General features: G+C 45.0%; 1 protein-coding gene across 1 annotated transcript in view; it reads right to left on the reverse strand.

Annotated features, from left to right (window-relative positions):
* Positions 1-2349: 2349 nt before the first annotated feature.
* elfn1a (extracellular leucine-rich repeat and fibronectin type III domain containing 1a) overlaps positions 2350-18560 on the reverse strand; it is a 66280-nt gene continuing 50069 nt past the window's right edge. Inside the window, exon 3 of the mRNA XM_076038696.1 lies at positions 2350-6648. Within this exon, the coding sequence (XP_075894811.1) occupies positions 3885-6257 (2373 nt within the window). The 5' untranslated portion in view covers positions 6258-6648 and the 3' untranslated portion in view covers positions 2350-3884. The remainder of the gene's footprint in view (positions 6649-18560) is intronic.

Here is an 18560-nt window from a genome sequence, read left to right on the forward strand (position 1 = left end):
TCTGATTCTGCAAAGGGGTCTGAACTAATTTTTATATCTGTATATATGTATGTATATATGTAATTATAGAGAACGAAAAGGGCCTTTCGGACTGTGTGACTTCATGAAGAGGGCGGAGCTCTGCAGTGTGCGTGGCTGCACTGTTGTATGCACCTTTGACGCCTTGCGCGCTGCAAGTTGAAAACTTAGATGTCAGTTTTTATTGTAATATTTTAATTATTTTAAAAGAGCTAAAGCCTTCAACCTCAGGCTGAGAAATAAAAGATCAGACGTGCTGGGGAACATTTTGGATCTACAATGTGTCAAACGCTGAATGTCTCCTTAAGAAGGTTTAAGATTACTCAACTCGTCTGTGCCTGTGGAGTAACGAGTTGAAGCGTACGCACATTCTCACACAGCCCCATCGCCACGAGGCTGCCTTTCATCGTGCGCTGCTTCACTGAAAGTCACGTTTTTATTTTTTAATTTTTCCAAACGGAGGTTCAAAAGTTCAGAGAACTTAAAATTCAACCTAACATTGGCAGAGAGAATCTTCGGCCAATGACAGACGCACAGTGGCACGCTCATAATAAAGATGCTGAATATGATGCTGTATGTGCACCCTTTACTTTATTTCACAGTACTTTGTCTGAAAGCAGATAACATAGTATTAAGAAATCAAATAGAAAAAAAACAACACATTTTTGTGCTCTTGTTTGTTTTTGATGCACTTGAACAACAACTGTCTCTCTCTAAAGGTTTTTTTTAATCAACACTTTAAACTGGTATTAGACACAGAAGTGCTACAATATGCAGTATAAAAACATGTCGCTAAACAGCTAAATGAACTAGAAACCTTGACGGCTCTCGGAAGGAATACTGAAATGCTTTTTTATAAAAGTAACAACAAAAGGAGACTCGTCAAACGGTATCAACAATGAAGTCAAACCGGAAAAAAAGAAGAAAAAGAAAAAGGAAATTTACACTTGTACACATATCCCAAAAATTCTTAAGGCGGTTGAAATATTAAGTCAGAGTAACCAAGTTTACACTTTGTAAAGTGCTTACATAACACGCAGGGGCTCATGAATGCTTCACTTCCCATCAATGAATAATAACGGCGTCATGACACACTTGCATGGAATGGAAGCAGCACAATGACACAGAAAAAAGGGAAAACCGTACAAATGGGCTAACTAATGCCTGCAGTTATACTTGAGTGCCCGGCATCTAATGGAAAGAAGAAAGACTTGATGGAAAAAATGTCACCGGATAAGTTCATTCCCCTGGGGTCGGCGCTGCCATCAGGTCCCGGTTCTGACCTCGGCACACTATCGTCTCCTCTGCCTCCGTGTCGTATTTGTCAGGATTTAAGTCTTCATTATTCATCTCTGATTATGTTTCTTTTTTTTTAAACGCATAAAATATGCGGCCTGACTAAAATTGAAGTTGACTAAAATTCAAAGAAAAAAAAGAAAAAGCAGAAGGAAGAAGAAGTGAAGTGAATAGTTTGTGCAGTCTTACAGAGTAAAACTCATCAAATATTTAAGCCCTCCGTCCAAAAGTAGATCATCATTCGTCATCCACAGCAGTTGCTCTATAGTGTTTTTGCTTAAAGCGGCACCAGATTCTTGCCAAGCGTAATGGAGTTGTGGCTTTATCCACCATAATTTTGATGGAGCGTCACATCAAAATTTGTTTTCTTTCTTTCCCGGCCACTTTTCGTCTCGGAGACCTGAAGGGGGGCCGGTTGGAAGAGAACGTTGAAATATCTCAGTGAAAGTTTTTTGCCGATGGGCAAAATTAATCTTGATGAAAAATATCACTTCTCATAAAACATTGCATCTATGTGGACCAATGAGGAGGCTGCAATCTGTCAGCCTAGCTAATGGTTCATTCTGTGCTGATTAATTGATACATTGCAGTTTTTAATGGAGGGAAAAAAAAACATGTTTTGTTTTAGCGGTTTGCAGAAAAATGCAGTTGCTATTTTTTGGGCGGGCAAAACTTAAAGGCTCTCCGGGCGCAGGCCCAGAAACTCAATGGACTTGGAAATAACATAATAAATAAACAAGAATTTGGAATAAACCAAATGTCTGCGTGTCTTAAATATCGGTGCAGGACTGTTGAATTATGTCGAATAAACCTTTTTACATTTCTCCTTTGAATAATCAACTTTGATAAATTGTAAATGAATGTAAATATAGATAATTACAAAGGGCGGATGCTTGTTTATTGCCTATTCATTATATGCTGTGAACCATCATGAGCCTGTTTGGAGAAAAATAAAAGGTTATGTAAACATCTTACAAAGAAAAAACATCAGTTTTCCATATATATATATATATATATATATATATATATATATATATATATATATGTATATGTATATATATTTATATATTTATATATTTATACTCAAAAAACTTTATGATATACAAATTCACAGCCAGTAAGTCAGAGGATTCAGTTTCACATTCTCAAAATTTTTCTCTAGCATGTTGATAGTTGTCTGGTACGTACCTTTTGTAAAATATGAAATAAAAAAAAAGATGAGACAGCCTAGTAGGTGAAACGAGTGAAAAAAACCCCAATCCCAAACACTCATCAAGCAAAAAGGTCGGTCCTCGATGAGAAACAGCCTCTCTGCATTAATTAGATCAGACATTATGCAGTATAATACACTGGAAGGAGTCGTGGCGCAAAAGGAAACAAAAAACAAACAAACCCAAAACAAAATGAAACACACGATAACAGCATTAAATAATACATATTTCCATACATAAAAGCTGCCATAGACAGATCTGAATATTTATCAGTTACATTCATCCATCGGGCTCCTCTGCAGGAAAGAACAGCCCCTGCTGAACAGGGAACAGCGCAGATTCTCTCCTGTTCAGCTGTCAGTGTTTCAAGAGTGGACGTTCAGCATCCTATCCTGTAGGAAGGGCGGGAAACAAGCAAACAAACCAACAAATCCAAAACCAAACCAACTGCTAGATGAGTGTACGATTCCCAGACCATGCAGAAATATTGTAAACATTTCAGCTTTTTTTTTTTCTACTTTGGTACTAAAGATACAAATGATGGTCGATGAAACTGATGAGTCAGACCTCGGGTCGCGTCCTGCAACATCATAACTACGTCGTTACAACATGAAGTCTGTCCACTGAATACTGCATTGCGGGATTAAGGGGATTGATCAGCGTCTGTCTTGTAAAATGCATGTAAAAGCTTTCACAAAAAAAAGAAGAATGAAAAGAAATAAGAGACAAAAACAGGCGGCGATGGTTAAAGTACAACCGATCTGGCAGGCTTGAAGTTGGATATGGCGTCCTTCAGCAACTAGTTGATCCAGATGTATCTGATTGATTGAAAACCTGATTCGTCCACTAATACTTTTCCATTTACACAGCAAACATTGCAAATATAGAAACCCATATCTGTACATAGTGTTGAATTAAATATATGCGTAGAGGGAAGAAAACAAAGAGTTTTTTTTTTTTTTTCAATGGAGGGTCCAGGTAGTTCCTCAAAACATACTGAGGCTTCAGTAGACATAGCTTCATATTGTAGTTTCATATTACACAACAGCAAATCCACTGTCACAGGACTTGGCCATGCGATACCCAAAAACCTATACTCCATTGTAACATATATATTAATAATTTGCAATATATTTTCTCTTCGATAGATGAAAGTTTCCCCCTGTGAATGCTTTACATAATATGACAAATTTAAAGAATCTGTACCCCCGCTTTTCCTCACAGTCAAAAGAGAATGAGACACGCGTGAGTAGTTGATTAGCCTATAATGTGGAAGTATCCATTGATTCAGTTGTCCAGATGAGGTTCTTTGTGTCACTTCTGTAACGCACAGTCCATTTTTAAAAACACCTAAGGAGGTTATGATTTATTCTGGGCGGACACACCTTTCCAGTAGTCTAAAATATCATGCAGGTCCTCGTCTTTCGCAAACTGGACCTTCTTCCGGAGCGCGTGGCCCGCCGCCATGTACTCGTCATCTTTGTGCCGCTTCCGGTGGAGCTTGAAGCGCTCCCAGATGCTGTGTGAAGGCTTGCAGTAGTACTCGGGGCTCGACGAGTAGCTCAGGTTGTGATACTGAGATGGCAGCTGGGAATACGCTAAGTCTCTGGAGCGGGAATGGGTGAGCGGCTCCAGCATGGAGGACTTGTGGCCATCGGGGCCCTCCAGCTCCTCGATCTGGGCGTCGGGGTAGGAGTGTCGGTGGTCACTGTACTGGCGGATTTTGTCTGCGTCAGCCCTCATGATGGCAGCGGTGGGCGCGACGGTGAGGATGGTCTCTCCTGTCGGCGAGGTTTTCTCTATATACTTGGGTTCGGAGCGATAAGGCCTGGGGCTCCGCATGGGCCCTCCCGTGGCAGTGCTGGGCCTTTTCGGTGAGGCGTCAGAGGAGCGATGCCTCTGCAGGGAGTGGTGGTAGCTGTCATTGTACCCTGGTGATAGAAGGCCAGATTTGCTCTGTGGGTGTTCTGACAGAAGCACAAGCTGTGGCTCGGCAGTGGACACTGCTCCAGATTTCACTCCCTGGAAAGAGGTGGATTCCGACTTGAGGGCGTCTATGCAGTTGTTAATGATCTGATTGACTTTATCTACCTCTTTTGCAATTGTAGAAATCTCGGCCACTGAGCCCTGGCTGTTCCCAGCCATCCCCATATCACACTCCCGGCGGTCGTGGTGGTCCATGCTTCGGACCTCCATGTAGCTTCCTTTCATCATTTTAGGAGTCTCACTAATCTCTTGGAATTTGTACTGCTCCATATCACTTGCTGATGGCAGGTAGGGCATGCGCGGCATGTTTTCTCCGGCCAACAGCTGCTTTTGCGACATCCGAGAAATCGTACCTCCCTCCAGCTCCTGCCCATACTTGAGTTCCATGATGTTCTTCTTCAGGCTGCCAGACTTTTTGTGCTTTTCATCCTGCTGACGCTTTCTTCGCAGGCAGTAGTAGACCACACCCAGGAAAATGACCATGCTGAAGAGACAGCCCAGAATTGTCATGATGTAGTGAGTAGCAGTTGCGTTATTCACACCGAGTTCCTTGCCATTCCTAGGGCCAGTAGTGATTGTCAGACAAGTATGGTTGTGTCGAAGAGAATGGCGTACTGATGCCACACAATACGTGTAGTTGGTGTGGGGTTTGAGACTCTTGAGTTCAATGTCCTCTTTTGTTTCTTTCAGCGTTTGGATATCCGTGAAAAAACTGTTGTTGTACAGAACCAGGATGTACATTTTCTTGTAGGGATGAGGAATCTGGACCATGATGGTGGCACCTGTGTTTGAGACTTGTTTCAGCCTCATCAGGGGGTTGACCTCTTCATTGTTGTATGGTGTACTGATGATGAGGTCTTCCGGCTCTGTGCCTGAGGGACAGTCCTCTACTCCACAGAGTGTGGAGTCTGGTGGTGGCGTTGTGAGCTCGGTGGGCACAGGGATAAACGGCGTCACGTAGTCATCAGTGCACACAGTGGTAAGCATGTGGAGTGCATTTCGGTATGTCGGATTGTTGGGGTTCTGGCTCAGTAAACTGTACCCGGAGACGCCTGGTGGGGAGTCGCAGACCATCCGCTCGTTTGTCCTGTTGGGGAAAGCCGACAGCCACTTGACAAAACCGAGCAACTCACAGGAGCAGTTGAACGGGTTGGTGTACAGCTCGCAGGTGGTGAGTTTACTCAGACTGGTGAAGGTGGAGCCATCCAACTGCTGGATTCGGTTCATGGAGAGGTCAATGTTCTCTATGTTGGGGCACTCCCAAAAGGCATTAGGTGTCACAGTCTCAATCAGGTTGGCCTGGAGGTAGAGATACTGCAGCTTTCCTAAACCCCTGAGAATCCCCTCCGTCAGGTTACGCAACTTGTTAAAGCCCATTTGGAGGACTTGAAGGTTGAACTGAGCAGAGAAGGCCCCGTCCTCTATGTAAGAGATTTCATTCTTGGTCATGTTCAGGTAGGTCAAGTTGGCAAAGCGGCTAAGGGCAGAGTAGTGGATGCTCTTGATTTTGTTTTCATTCAGACGCAGGTCCACAATAGTGCTGTTGATATGCTGCGGGATGGCCTCGTAAGGTGGTTGGTTTTGGCTGCAGATTGCCAGCCACACAAAGCCCTTTTCGCCCTCAATCAGCCAACAGTCCCCACTGACTCGGCCAATGTGAGTTAAGTATACAATGGCTACAGACCAAAACAAGGCACTCATCACCATGCCTGAGCTGCAGGCCATTGGTGCTTCTCTGAGAGTCATGTGCAGGGCTGGAAACACAGAGCGAGGAAAGTAAAAGTGATACCACTGTCTTTTTTATTACAGCTGAGACAATCCCATTGGAAGGTCAGCGGGGTGTTCAGAGGCCATAAAAAGTCCTTTTGCTTGTCTCCTCTTCATTGATGGATGGGTTTGTCTCCATGTAGCAGTTGGTAACGGGGGGGAAAAAAAAAACAGGATCTGCCCTTGCAATCAGTTTCTTTTCCAAAGGGTTGCCCGCAATAAGCTTTGGGTGATGCTCGAAAGGGATTTCACCACCTCAGGCTGGCTTGTGCTTTTCTTCTTAAAGGTTACCATCATTAGATGTTCACAGCTTCTTGTATCTGCCACTGTCTCCCCCACTGGATCACTGGCGTGCTCTTCGAGGAAAAATCTGCAAGATAAAGACAAGAGCAGAGGGTTGACATAAAGTGCATCGCCAGGGCTCGGGGAAGTAACATATTTGGTGTTTGAGTTCTCGAGTGGAAGTGAAGGATTTATGTTTTGCTGCACGCTCTGCTTGTCAGTGCCCCGCTAATTATTTTTTGTGCGCCATTCCAGAGGTATTTGTATTCCCCGTGGCGGGACTGAGATTTAAGGAAACTGCTGGCCAATTACTGCCTGTCAGGTTGGGAAGAGCAGGTTCCCCGCTTTCACACTGGTAATCTGAGGGCTGTCAGACACATCTGAGGGAGGCCAATGTTAAGAAGCTGCATTAAATCAATTATCCGACACCGCATGATTCTCCTTCCCCTGCATAAATTTAACTTTTTTTTCCTTCTCGCAGACTGGAGAAAAAGAAGGAAATTTGGATGCGAGGTGTGGGTACTGGATCAGACTAAATTAAATTAAGGCCTTTTCGCAAGCAAGAGATGGAATTAGGTGCAGAGAATGTTGGTTCCTCTCCTCTTCCAAAATCTGTTCAAGCAAAAAAAACCAAAAAAAAACCCATTGTGTTTTTGTAAAAAGAGCAGATGAGCCCTTCTTTGTGTGTTTGGTTCGATTTAAAGAAACTGTTCACTCAGGCTCTCAAAGTTACAGGTCGATCAGAGCAACCTGTGTAGATTGCAGCTGTTACACTGGATTGACTTGCAGCACAACCTCACTCCATTAGGCCCAGTGTTAGGCAGCAAATAAGTCATTATTGCAGCTTTGACGAGCGCAATTAATTGTTCAAGGGTCAATGTGTGCAAAGTGAATTGAGTCATTCTTGCAAACCCAACCAAAGAGAACCAATGCTCCTTTGGAAATAATTCCTGTCAAGCGAGGAGGGGGAGGGGCCAAACTACATTTCGCGATGATGAGTGCTGGGGCAGAGTGAATGTGACGCTTCCTGGCAGGGAGGATATTCCTCAAGTTCAAGCACCACCTGCCATCGTGGCCTTAACGACGGCTCCTGCTGCCAGCTGACCTTTTCCCCCCCTCCCATCCACTTTGTGTGGTTGGCGGCGGTGCACTGTGGTGTTTCCCCTCTCACTGTATTTTCCCCCTTGAAATACCCCCGTCACTGAACAGGCTAAATAGGGTGGTTGCTAAATAGTGGCAGAGCCAACAACCTGTCTAGAGGCTGGAGGTTGTCGCGAATCCTCAGAGAACAAGAAGCTTTGACGAGGAACCCACACACGATACAAAAAAAAGTGATGATGATGCACACAGAACACAAGGTCTGTCATTCAGAGGTTTTGTTTTGGCAATACAACTAAATTTCTGATTTGCACGCTTTCCTTGTCACACACGAACATGAAACGGTCGGCCGTCGGGCTGAGAGGCTCCAGTTTAGGTTCTTATCGGCTGTAAGTGGGGGATATAAATGCCGCCGCCGCTGCAGAATGCCAAAAGGCCGTGGCCGTGTTAGAAAACCACCTTCAAAATAAAAAGCACAGCGGCAGAGAAGAGAGAGAACACTTGGCTGGGGGAAAAGAGGTCCCAAATCAAATGTTCCGTGAAATGAATATGAAAATGCCGCTCGGCGGAATATCTGACACGCCGACTGATCTCTGCGAGGGGTGCAGGGGTGGAAAAAATAAATAAATAAATAATAATGTTGTCTTGTTATGACTCCTCAGCCTCGGTGACCTTTCAGAGTAAAGAGTGCACGCCGGAGTCTGACCGGGCCTCGGCTCACTCGCAGTGTGACGCCGCCGCCAGCAGATCCTTCAGCGGCTAAAGGGAAGTTTAACTTAAAGCTCCTCCGCCGTCTCCTCGGCGTTAAAATGCATTGGCTGCCCTTTTTTTTTTTTTTGTCGGAGCGTCTTCTCTCCGGCTCACTCCGGTGATTCTGTGCCACACCCGCGGAGAAAGAGGGAGAGGGAACGAAGGGGGGGGGGTGGAGGTAGGGGGACGGAGGGACGCATACATTAGATTCGGTGCCGATTCCCACCTTGTCGTGGTAAACTCACAAATTGTCAAAACCTGCCTCTGGTTTCGCCTCCTCTCTGCATAAAAAGCAGATTTCTGTATTTTTCTTTCTCTTTGGGCTGTTTAAACCCCGCGTATTAAGTCTTGCCCTCGTGTGGCAATAAATCGGCCGCGTATATACGCCGAAGAAAACAAACCGCCTGCAGCGGCGACTTGTGAGGGGATAAACTAAGCGGGGATAATTTTGCTGCTGGGTTTCGTGCTCGCGCGCGTCTCATCGCACCGTCCGCGGCCCCGATCCTCTCGACGCACCCTTGGGCCATCGTTGGACTGTTTCCCTATTTAAAGCTCCAGTTTCTTTTTTCCTTTTTCCCCTCTTTTCTTTTTCTACTTCTTCTTCTTCCTTTTTTTTTTTTTTTTAAAACCACCACCGCAGACCCACTTTCCATAATGGCAGCAATCTGTGTTGTCCAGCGCGAGCCTTGAGTGCAGCAGGCCAGAACACCCAAGGCATCGGAGCCGAGTGTATTCCCCTATCAGACACACACAGCCATTCCACACTCTCTTTTTCCATTTAGGCTTTATGCGCTGGGTAATGAAGGCTTTCTCCCTTTTCCTCCTGTGTGGATAACCTATTGAAACCCTGCTGCTGAAGAATGACTCAAACGCAGCCTGCAAGAAAGAAGGATGGGAGGGAAAAAAATTCTCTCCCCCCCCCCCCCCATCGTTCCAGTTGCTAAGGGGCCTCTTCACCCTCTTCATACTGCACTCAAACTCAGTGGGTTTCACCGGTTCGTCTTTTGTGAAAAAGACTACATGAGCCCGGCTCCAAATTCTTGAAATTTAGACTTTTCTTCCTCAGCACAACAAATTTCCTCTGAGAGTGAAATTTGGGTTTTGGCCAGAGAGAGGGACAACAGATTTCAAAGAATCGGTGGCTGAGAAAGTGTTTTTATTCAAAAACCCAACTTTCACTCGACAGCGAAAGATAATTAAGGCTCAAGGCTTTGCTTTTAAAAGACATTAACTATCATTATCATCAATTAGTCAGTGAATAAATTGACCCTGGCTTAGCCCAGCCTAACTTATTTAAGGCTGTCCAAGTGGTTGCCGTGATTTAATGATGAGGAAAAAATATTTATTACATTTTAAAGTGCTGTCCGACATCTTGGAAAAACTCTCATCTTTTGCTTTGACCATGTTTATCCAAGAAACTAATATTATAAAACTGACAGATGGCGATCATAAGTGATCAGATTTGTCTTATTTTTTGGGCCATCTTGACCTCCAGTACAGCTGCGACGTGCCTCTGTGTGTCTGGCTGCAGTCTTAGAGCGTTAAGCAGAGGAGGCTGCTGCTCTGCTGCTCTGCCAGCCTGAGCCGCTGCTTCAAGGCACCACCGTGACAGAAGCTCCAGTCGGCTCCGCTGATAAAGAAAAGATCTTGGGGAAAAAAAACAACAACAAAAACGAAAAAAAAAAAAAAATGCTGCTTTTCCCTTCACAATTGCACATTGTATGCAAACCAAAGATAGGGAGTCTTTGCCTCTCCTCTCCTCTCCACTCCACGGCCGACTATCGCCACTAGGCCACCTGCTGCTTGTCAGGTTGTGGATTGTGTATTTTCTATCCTCAAAGACCCCTTTCCAAAGATTTTTTTTAAAAGTGTATATATATTTTTAAGTCAGGTGCATAGCCAGTAACGGGCCTGAATGGATCAGCCCTGTCCACACTGATCACTGCCCCGACCGTCCATGTTTTTGTTGAATGAATAGAAACTCATATAAGAGAAAAAGTAGATACAAGTAAATTGTTCTTGTGCGTTCAATTTGCCATCAGATTTAAACAGAACTGCAAAAACAAGTTGAAGGAAGAGAGCCTTTGCTAAGCTCCTCTGTTGAATGGTTACATTTAGAGTTGCCAAATTTAGAGTTGCCAACCTTAGAATGCAAAATTGTCCCGTATTTGACGATGAAATCGAATCCGCTTTGAATCAGTATGGGACGGGTTACGTCCCGTATTTCTGAATTGTCTTGAAGGTTTTTTTTTTCCCCATAGATAAATCGTAATCTACGTAATCTTTTTGTTAACCCTACTTTTAAGTTGTGATTTACCACAACTGGCGAGCCACTGGCCTGTGATGGTCACGGCCTCCTTTATTTTTCTGAATGAAAATTGACGACATTTTTGCAGTAGAGGTCAGTCTCTCCAGTTCTGGCAGTTAGCGTAGCGAGCAGACTCACTGAGGCATGGCGTAGCTTTGGCGTCGGCCAAAACGACGGCTAAACACAGTCTCTTCATGTGTTACTTCAAAAAAGGCAGGAGTGCAGCAGCATGAGGAAGAGACACTGACAAGCCGAAGGAAGTTTTATTCTCAGTGAATAATATGCAACAGAGGTTTTTGCCGACACTGTTGTGCTCGGCTTTTACTGAGTTCTGTTGACTAAACTTGTTGTTTTGTTTTGCTGTTATTGTCCCTGTAAAGCAGTCGTGTTCCTAAAAGAGCCTTTTTCCTTCTGTTTGCCTGCTTCTGCGTCAGTATCGAAGTTCTTTTATTCCTCTTCAAGGAGAATGACGTCTAATTTTCACATCTCCTCGCCCAAACTCCAATTTCTTCCTACGCCACCGGTCTGCGCTCCTTGTTTTTTTTTTTTTTTTTGTCTAGTTTCCCCTCCAAGGTTTTACCCGTCCTGTGCTTTGAGACGCTGAAGGTGGCTCGTCTTCCGAGGAGCCTCCTTATCCATACCAATGACTGCCCTTTTATTTGGTGTCAATGAGAAAGAAACAAACAAACAAAAAAACGACAACAAAACGAGCGAAAGGAGAGGTGCAGAGAACCAATTGAGTTGAACTAGTCGTCCTGCTCCCGGAGAGGGAAAACATTGTGTCCTCACTGAGCTACCCAATTACTTTGGAGGGAAAACAAGGAGAACGGGGACACATATGCTTCAGTTCAGAGGATATTAGACTCATACATTAATTACTGGGGGAACTGTTGCCAAGGAAAAAAGAAGAAATAATATTTCAGTGAATACCATTTACTCAAAGTTCGGCTTATTTCGGTGCCTCTGCCCTCCACTAACCCCCCAACTCCCCGGGCTGCAGCGATATACTTGTTGGACCAGGCGAGTGGGGCCTGTGTCCCCCCGCGCCCCCCAGATGGCTGATTTTTCAGTTTGTAAAGCCCAAACTTTCCTTCTCAGCGGGGAGTATTGTGCGACGGGCCCGGCGTGCGGTGCTCATTTGTTTTCCCTGACAAAGGCTTTTATTCCCGCGTGACAATCGGACTTGCTTGCTCGTGTAAAATGGAGCCAGGGGGAAAACTCGTCTGGATGTGACCTCCCGGGGCTGAAATAAAGTGATAAATGCGGTGATAAGATGATGCATTTGGATTTGCATAAAATAGGGGGACTTTTATTTATTAATTTATTTCTAATGCCGTTCTTTTCTTGCAGGGTTATTTTATTTTCCAAACGACTCCTTCTTTATTTTTGAAGAAATAATGATTATAAATGTTTTGTGTCAGCAGTAAAAGACACTGGCTGGATTAAAACGGCGGTGTTTCATTATATTGACACTTACAGTCATTTTCTCTTTCTCTGAGTTTCTCATTTTCTGAGTTATTTAATTGTCAGCATGAACATTTAAAGGACTAGTGCGTAAGATTTAGCTGCAGCGTAGACTGCAACTATGTCCTCAGCCCCTTTTCCCTTGAGAGGGATAATGGGAAGGCAGTATGGCCGCTTTACTCTTGGAAGTATCGCACCAAAATGAATTGAGCAGGTCTTGAAATGGCCACAACAGGAGGTCTTTAATCTTTAGCTGCGTCCGCTGAAATGTCTGAGCTGGTATTTGCGTCACTTCAGCGACAGATGAGCGGCATGCTAATGTTTTCACACGTTTCCTTAATATGAGCGCACCTCGTGTGTTGCCATGGTGTTTTTGTGGTATTTATGTAACCGATAATCATGTTCAGGGGAAAAGAACATTGAGTGGCAAATAAATAGCACCAAAATGCGCCTCCTCCTCGAATGGACGTGACATTTCATTTTCCACCCGTTCACGGGGAACTAGGACCTTTGTAAATTGTACACTGAGCACAATAAGTATCGATAGAACAAGGCTAATAAAGAATAACAGCTTTTATGGACGGAAATCAATAAAGGGCCAATAATATTGTCTCCGTGCCTCGTGGCGCCAGTAGCTGCTAATTAGCTGCAAATTAGCACTGGGAGCGCAGCCGAAGTGTCGGGTTGATCTCAATTAATGCTGATGATACATGAGTGCTAAATGTCAAATAACAGATCCTTTTTGGGTAATTAAGGCCTGAGGGGCAAAGGTCGGAGAGGGGAGCCATTCGGAATTCTAATCCGCCTCCGCAGTCGCTCGGAAAAAAGTTCCACCTCGCCCACTTTGGCCCACTTGGCATTCCGCAGCAGGTGTCACACTTGGTGAAACTTTAAATGACTCGCTGGACCCGTCGTCATCTTTTTGAAAATTCCCAATATCTCTACTCTATTGTTCTTTGGTGTATCAAGAGTCCTTCAGCAGACCAGTGACCCGCTGCTTTTCAAGCTTCAGCGGTGAGAGAGCGAAAAGAAAGGAGAGGAGAAGAAGGAGGAGGAGAAGAAGTAAAAAAAAAAAATAAAAACTCATTACAAACTAAAAGCTCCACTTTGGGTGACACCTCCTCGGAAAGGTGAGAAGCCCGCGAGTGCTGGCATGGAATCAGGCTGCAGCCGTGGAAACAGGAGCTTTAAAACCACGTTGGCACACAGAGAAAAAAAAGAAAACGCAGCGCAGCCTCCTCGACCCTCCGCGGCTTCCTTCTTCAACAATAAACGCTGTGATCTCTCTGCTGGACCTTTTTATTCCCAACCAAAACCGCGAGAGTTCAGCTTCTCGGGACGCATACTGAATAGGAGCCTGGGAACAAAAAAAAAGAAAAGAAAAGAAGAAATAGAGAAGTGCGCCGTGGAGATCATTTATCAAAGGGACAGCGGGCGGAGTAGAATTTAATTTAATTCCGTACGTCTGGGAGTAAGATACCAGTCGGAATAACACCTGAAGGTTTAAACGCAATTTTCCAGGCCATCAACTGACCATCAACTCGGCACGGCTTTTTTTTTGTTCCCCCGAGCTAAAATATCTGGCAGCGGCGTCTCTGGCTGCTGACTCATGACTTGTTGGGGCTGGAGGGAGCCACTGTTGCAGGCAAAAGGTGAAGAAAGAGGTTTAAAAAAAAAGAAGTTATCAATTAATTGCTATTGCGGCAGATTTCGAGTTCCAGCATTTTTGTTTTGTACAAATGATTTAATATCCGGTGTTCCAGGATGTTGAGGTCAGCTGACCAACGCTGTGATTGGCCCTCTGCTTATCTTAGTTGACCGCCTCACAGCTTTCAACTGACTTGTGTTTATTTTTTCTTATTTTATCACCCGTCAATCAACCCTCGGGGGGCGAGCGGAGCTAATTCAGCCACGCTCGTCTGCGTCTGAGAGGCCAGAAGCTCCTAACTGACAGGTCAACCTGCCCGCCGGCTCTGATTGACAATCTGTGAACAGCGAACCCGCCGCCACTTCCTGTGTGTGCCTCGTGTTTATATCGGTCTGACCCCTGTGGCCCGGGCGGCAAGTCGCTATCGCGGTCACATGATCGGCGCAAAGCGGACGAATCGAGTGCGTTTGGCTGCTCTGAATTCTGCAGTTTATCCTCTCCGTCTGTCTGACTGTGACTGTTGCTGTGTTTCCATCGCCCGGAGAATCACGCAAAAGCTAAATATCGCAATAAAAAACTGGTAATGGTAACACCTGAACTTCAAGAAACCTGGACGCTGGTGGAGACGAGCGGAGCAGAATTTATGATGGCGTGCAGAAGAAGGAGCGAATGGGGAAGCTCTGCGAGGGTGCGCAGGGCTAGCATGGGCGCCCTCTGCTGGACACGAGACACCTCAGGCCACAGGCGACGAGGGCTCATTTACTGTTTGCCGAAGTAACGTACTGATGAAGAATCGGACCCGTTCTACGAACTGCCGTCAATATGCATCGAGCGTACATTTATCCAACCTCTGAGAACTGAGAACTCTGTTTTGCTCTTTTCTTTACGTTTCAAATCACTCTAAAGTCCCGTGCGCGACATTAAGCTGTAGATACGGTGCAGCCTTGTGTCACTTTCTATTTATGGCCTCCTGCCTCCCGGGTATCGGCCTATACAGCGGTCCCAGGGTGCACAGATGTTTTGGTAGTTACTGATAATGAAGACGAGGCTCGGTGCACCTGCTGCATCGTGGCAGCTGGAGCCGCCTCCCACTGAGAAACACAAGTCACGTGACCTGTGATATAAGCATCACAGGTTAGGCCTCGCCCTACAGCCTGACCTTTTCTTTTTTTCTTTTGACCCCCCCCCGCCCCGACCCACCACCTCTGTTAGCTGAACGGTAGGTAAAGATACAGTCTGGCTGGAGCTCCGCCAATAGCATTTAAAAAGAGCCATATTTAGCAAAACTAAAAATAAATGAAAAAATAAATATTTGTTTCTTCACATACATACACATACATACAAATACACAAACATAAGAAATTCTGGTAACACTTTATAATAATGGTCGTTTATAAGACATTTATAAGCTATTGGTAGATATTAGTGGGTGGTTCACTCATTTTGAACAAATACCTTATACACATATGTAAATGGTCATTAGATGTTTTATAACTTTAGTTACCAGACATCTATAACCTATTGGTAGATATTGAACTCATCATTAACAAACCACGAAATTCTTTAAATCTGATCCCAATTTTTCACATTTTCAACTTGCAGGACTTTGGACTAACGCCTTCGTATTCCTCCCTGTCCCTGCCCCATGTGCCTCTTTTTGCATGGTCCGGACTTACAGTTCAGCTCTTTGACAGCAAATGGTGCGAGGGACACACTGTTGGAAAAATTTTCCGCCACGACGACAACGACGCGGGTGAAAGGTGGAAGTTTTGTTGGTTTTTTTTTTTGTTTTTTTTGGTGGGGAGACGAGAGGCAGCGCGGCCACGCGGAGAAATAAGTGTCTCCGTCTGCACTGAGAGGAAAGTTATTGTTTGTGACAGGACAAATTCTCTCAGGCCCAGCGAGGGGCAGCGGCTGCAACGGAGAGCTCGTGTTTGACTAGCGCCGGAGTGAGAGTTTTTTTTTTGTGCGGGTTGAGGGAGATCCCGACAGGACATGACAGGTGGACCGAGGGGAGGACTTTTGTCCCACTTAGCTTTGCAGGATGCGACAAATAAGAGCTGTGAAATTCCCGCCGCCGACGGTCAGCGATCAAGCCGACGTCGAGTGGACGAATTTGCATTTTTATTGCCGTTGTCCTTTTGGATTTTACGCACACAGGGAGGTGAACGAAAATGAAGCGGCTCGCCGCGGCGATTCTGGAGGAGACGACCGATTGGTTTGAGTTCATAAAGGAGAGGAGGAAAAAAAAAATAGATTGCAGTTTGTAGACAGTGGTGGTGGTGGAGAAACCGACATGTGGCAGCTCCAGGACGTGACGCTGGTGACAAACAACATCGTTAACGTCCTTCCGCTTCTCCTGTCGGATGCATCGCTGCTTTTCTTTGTGCATCCCGTAAACATCTTTTTTTCTGACCCTGATTTCACCTCCTGCGCTGCACTGGAGCAGATTCACACAGTTACTGGAGGAAAAGGCTCCATGGAGCATCTTTGTTAGCCCGCTGTTTACAGCTGGCAACAGAAATGTGCTCCAGTTCAGCACTGACGCTGTGCTGGAGTTTCGATATTTGGAAGGAGCCAGAACAATAATGTGGTGTCAGAGGGCGGAGCCAACATCTGGCTGGGAGAGGTGTCGGCGAGCGATCAGCTCCCTTTGTGACATCACTTTGAACAACATGGAAGAGGCAAAAGAAGTGAAGGCTGAATCAGCTAGAAATCTGGAATTCACTCTTTAATCACTGAATTTTGATTTTAATTTTCAAACCCTTTAAACTTTCTTTCCATAAGTCCATCAGTGGGCGGGGCTTCTATGAACCTTTAGCGTTTTACCATACAGCCTTAGAATGCAAGTATGTTTGTAACTTTTTGGACGCACAACTGCCCCTTGTGACATGACAATTTGCTGAGTTGCGGAGCTGGGTCTGTTTTAGCGGGCAGGAAAAGGAAGTGAGTGATGAACTTTTCACAGTTCAGTGACGGAATAGAGACACGCAATATTGTCACAAAGTCAGTTCTGCTCCGCCTGCGACCTTTAAAAGGCCCCTCAACGCTGAACCACGTGCTCGCCAGTCTGTCTCACCATCACAGCTGACGTCTGCTCACATCCCAAAACACCTCTGGTTCAAAAGACTCGCACAAGGGCGCCCTGTCAATAAATGCCAACGGCGTCATAAGCGCCTAACGAGACGACGTTTGGCTAATTAGCATTGGGCGGCGGCGAAAGGTCACATGACAGGAAGAGGTGTGAACACGGCGGACAGATGCCGATTGCGCAATTTCATTAGTCTCGTCAGCTTCCGAGCGTTTGACTGGAAAAACACACAACACACACACGCACAAAACACACCGCACGCGCACAATCGTTTGCCGCGGCGCAATAAAACCTCTGGGATATTCAAAGTGAGTGGGACGTTATGGCGTTGAAGGTGACTGCACACGGTCGTAAAGTGGCTGCCAGACTGACGGTAATGAGTAAAAAACCTCATCTGCTCCTGCAGTGAACACGACATCCACTGTGTGAGTACGACATATTTCCCGGGAAAAAAAAAAAAAAAAAAAAGGTGCATCGCCTTCGTGGGAACCGCTCGTCTCTCTCATTTTCTCGTTTTCTGTCAGTTTCAGCATCGCTGCTGATTTTCTTCTATTGGCATCTTTTATTTCTTCAGAGAGTTATTTTGATGTTTTGGTATTTTGATGTTGTATCTCAGAGTTCCAACCAATTTTTCAGCAAATAATGGTACATTTGGTCGATTATTATTTTTTTTACGATCAACTTGAAATAATAAAATGCAAGTCGTTTCAGAAACAAGAATTTATCAAAAAAGAAAAATCAATGTGAGATTTTTTTTCTCAAGTGTTGAAGTCTTCTCCGCCACTCATTGAACCTTCTTCAAGCGCTGCAGGGTCAAACATCAAGTCTCGGCATCGGTCTGATTTATATTCAGCGCCGTGGCTGTAATGAAAGACAATTTGACCCTGGGATCCGCCTGAGGTTAATCTGCCGTCCGTTCAGATTACATTCTTGGCCCAGTGTTGCACTATTACGCTCCAATTATGAGCAGATCAGTGAAAATTGATGTGTCACTCGCTAAAGTTATTACTCTCTTCTTTTTGTGATTGGATGTCAGCAGGTAGCTTTGTGTGTTTTTTCAGTAACTTCTTGACATTCACTTGATGAAAGAGTTGCATCATGTGCTAAGAATGACGTGCATTTGTGCAACGTTGCTGTCAAAAGGCGCTCCAATCAGCCAGATTGCGGACGTGTGACACACCTCAGACTCACAGGATATGACTGCGACTCTGTGAGCTGCAACCCTGACACGTCACCGCCCGACTTGGACGGTCGGATAGCGATCTATAATCTATTAGAGACGCAATTTCCCAGAGTTATTGTTGTTGTTTTCCTGATGGGATGTGTGGGGTTGAGAGGGGGAGGGGGGGTGGGGGGGCGGAGGGGGAGGTGGGCAGCGCGAGTGGCAATATGACATAAATCAACCCTGGTGCATTAAGAAATTAAGCAGAGATAAATCTGTGTTTACGGGGAGATTATAAAACAAAAAAAAAACTTTATTACTGCTGTTAAAAAAAAAAAAAAACAAGGTGGGTGAAAATCACGTTACTGGAGAAAGAAACAGACCGTTTTAAAGCTCATAAAATGAGTTGAAGAAATGTTTTACAGGTTGATGTCGTAGCAAAACAGAAAAAACGGTTTTGCGGTTTCGCCATGCTGCAG

The sequence above is a fragment of the Nelusetta ayraudi genome, unplaced genomic scaffold (genome assembly GCF_046127955.1).
Source record: "Nelusetta ayraudi isolate G7.1 ecotype Tasmania unplaced genomic scaffold, CSIRO-AGI_Nayr_v1 ptg000057l, whole genome shotgun sequence".
Classification (NCBI taxonomy): domain Eukaryota; kingdom Metazoa; phylum Chordata; class Actinopteri; order Tetraodontiformes; family Monacanthidae; genus Nelusetta; species Nelusetta ayraudi.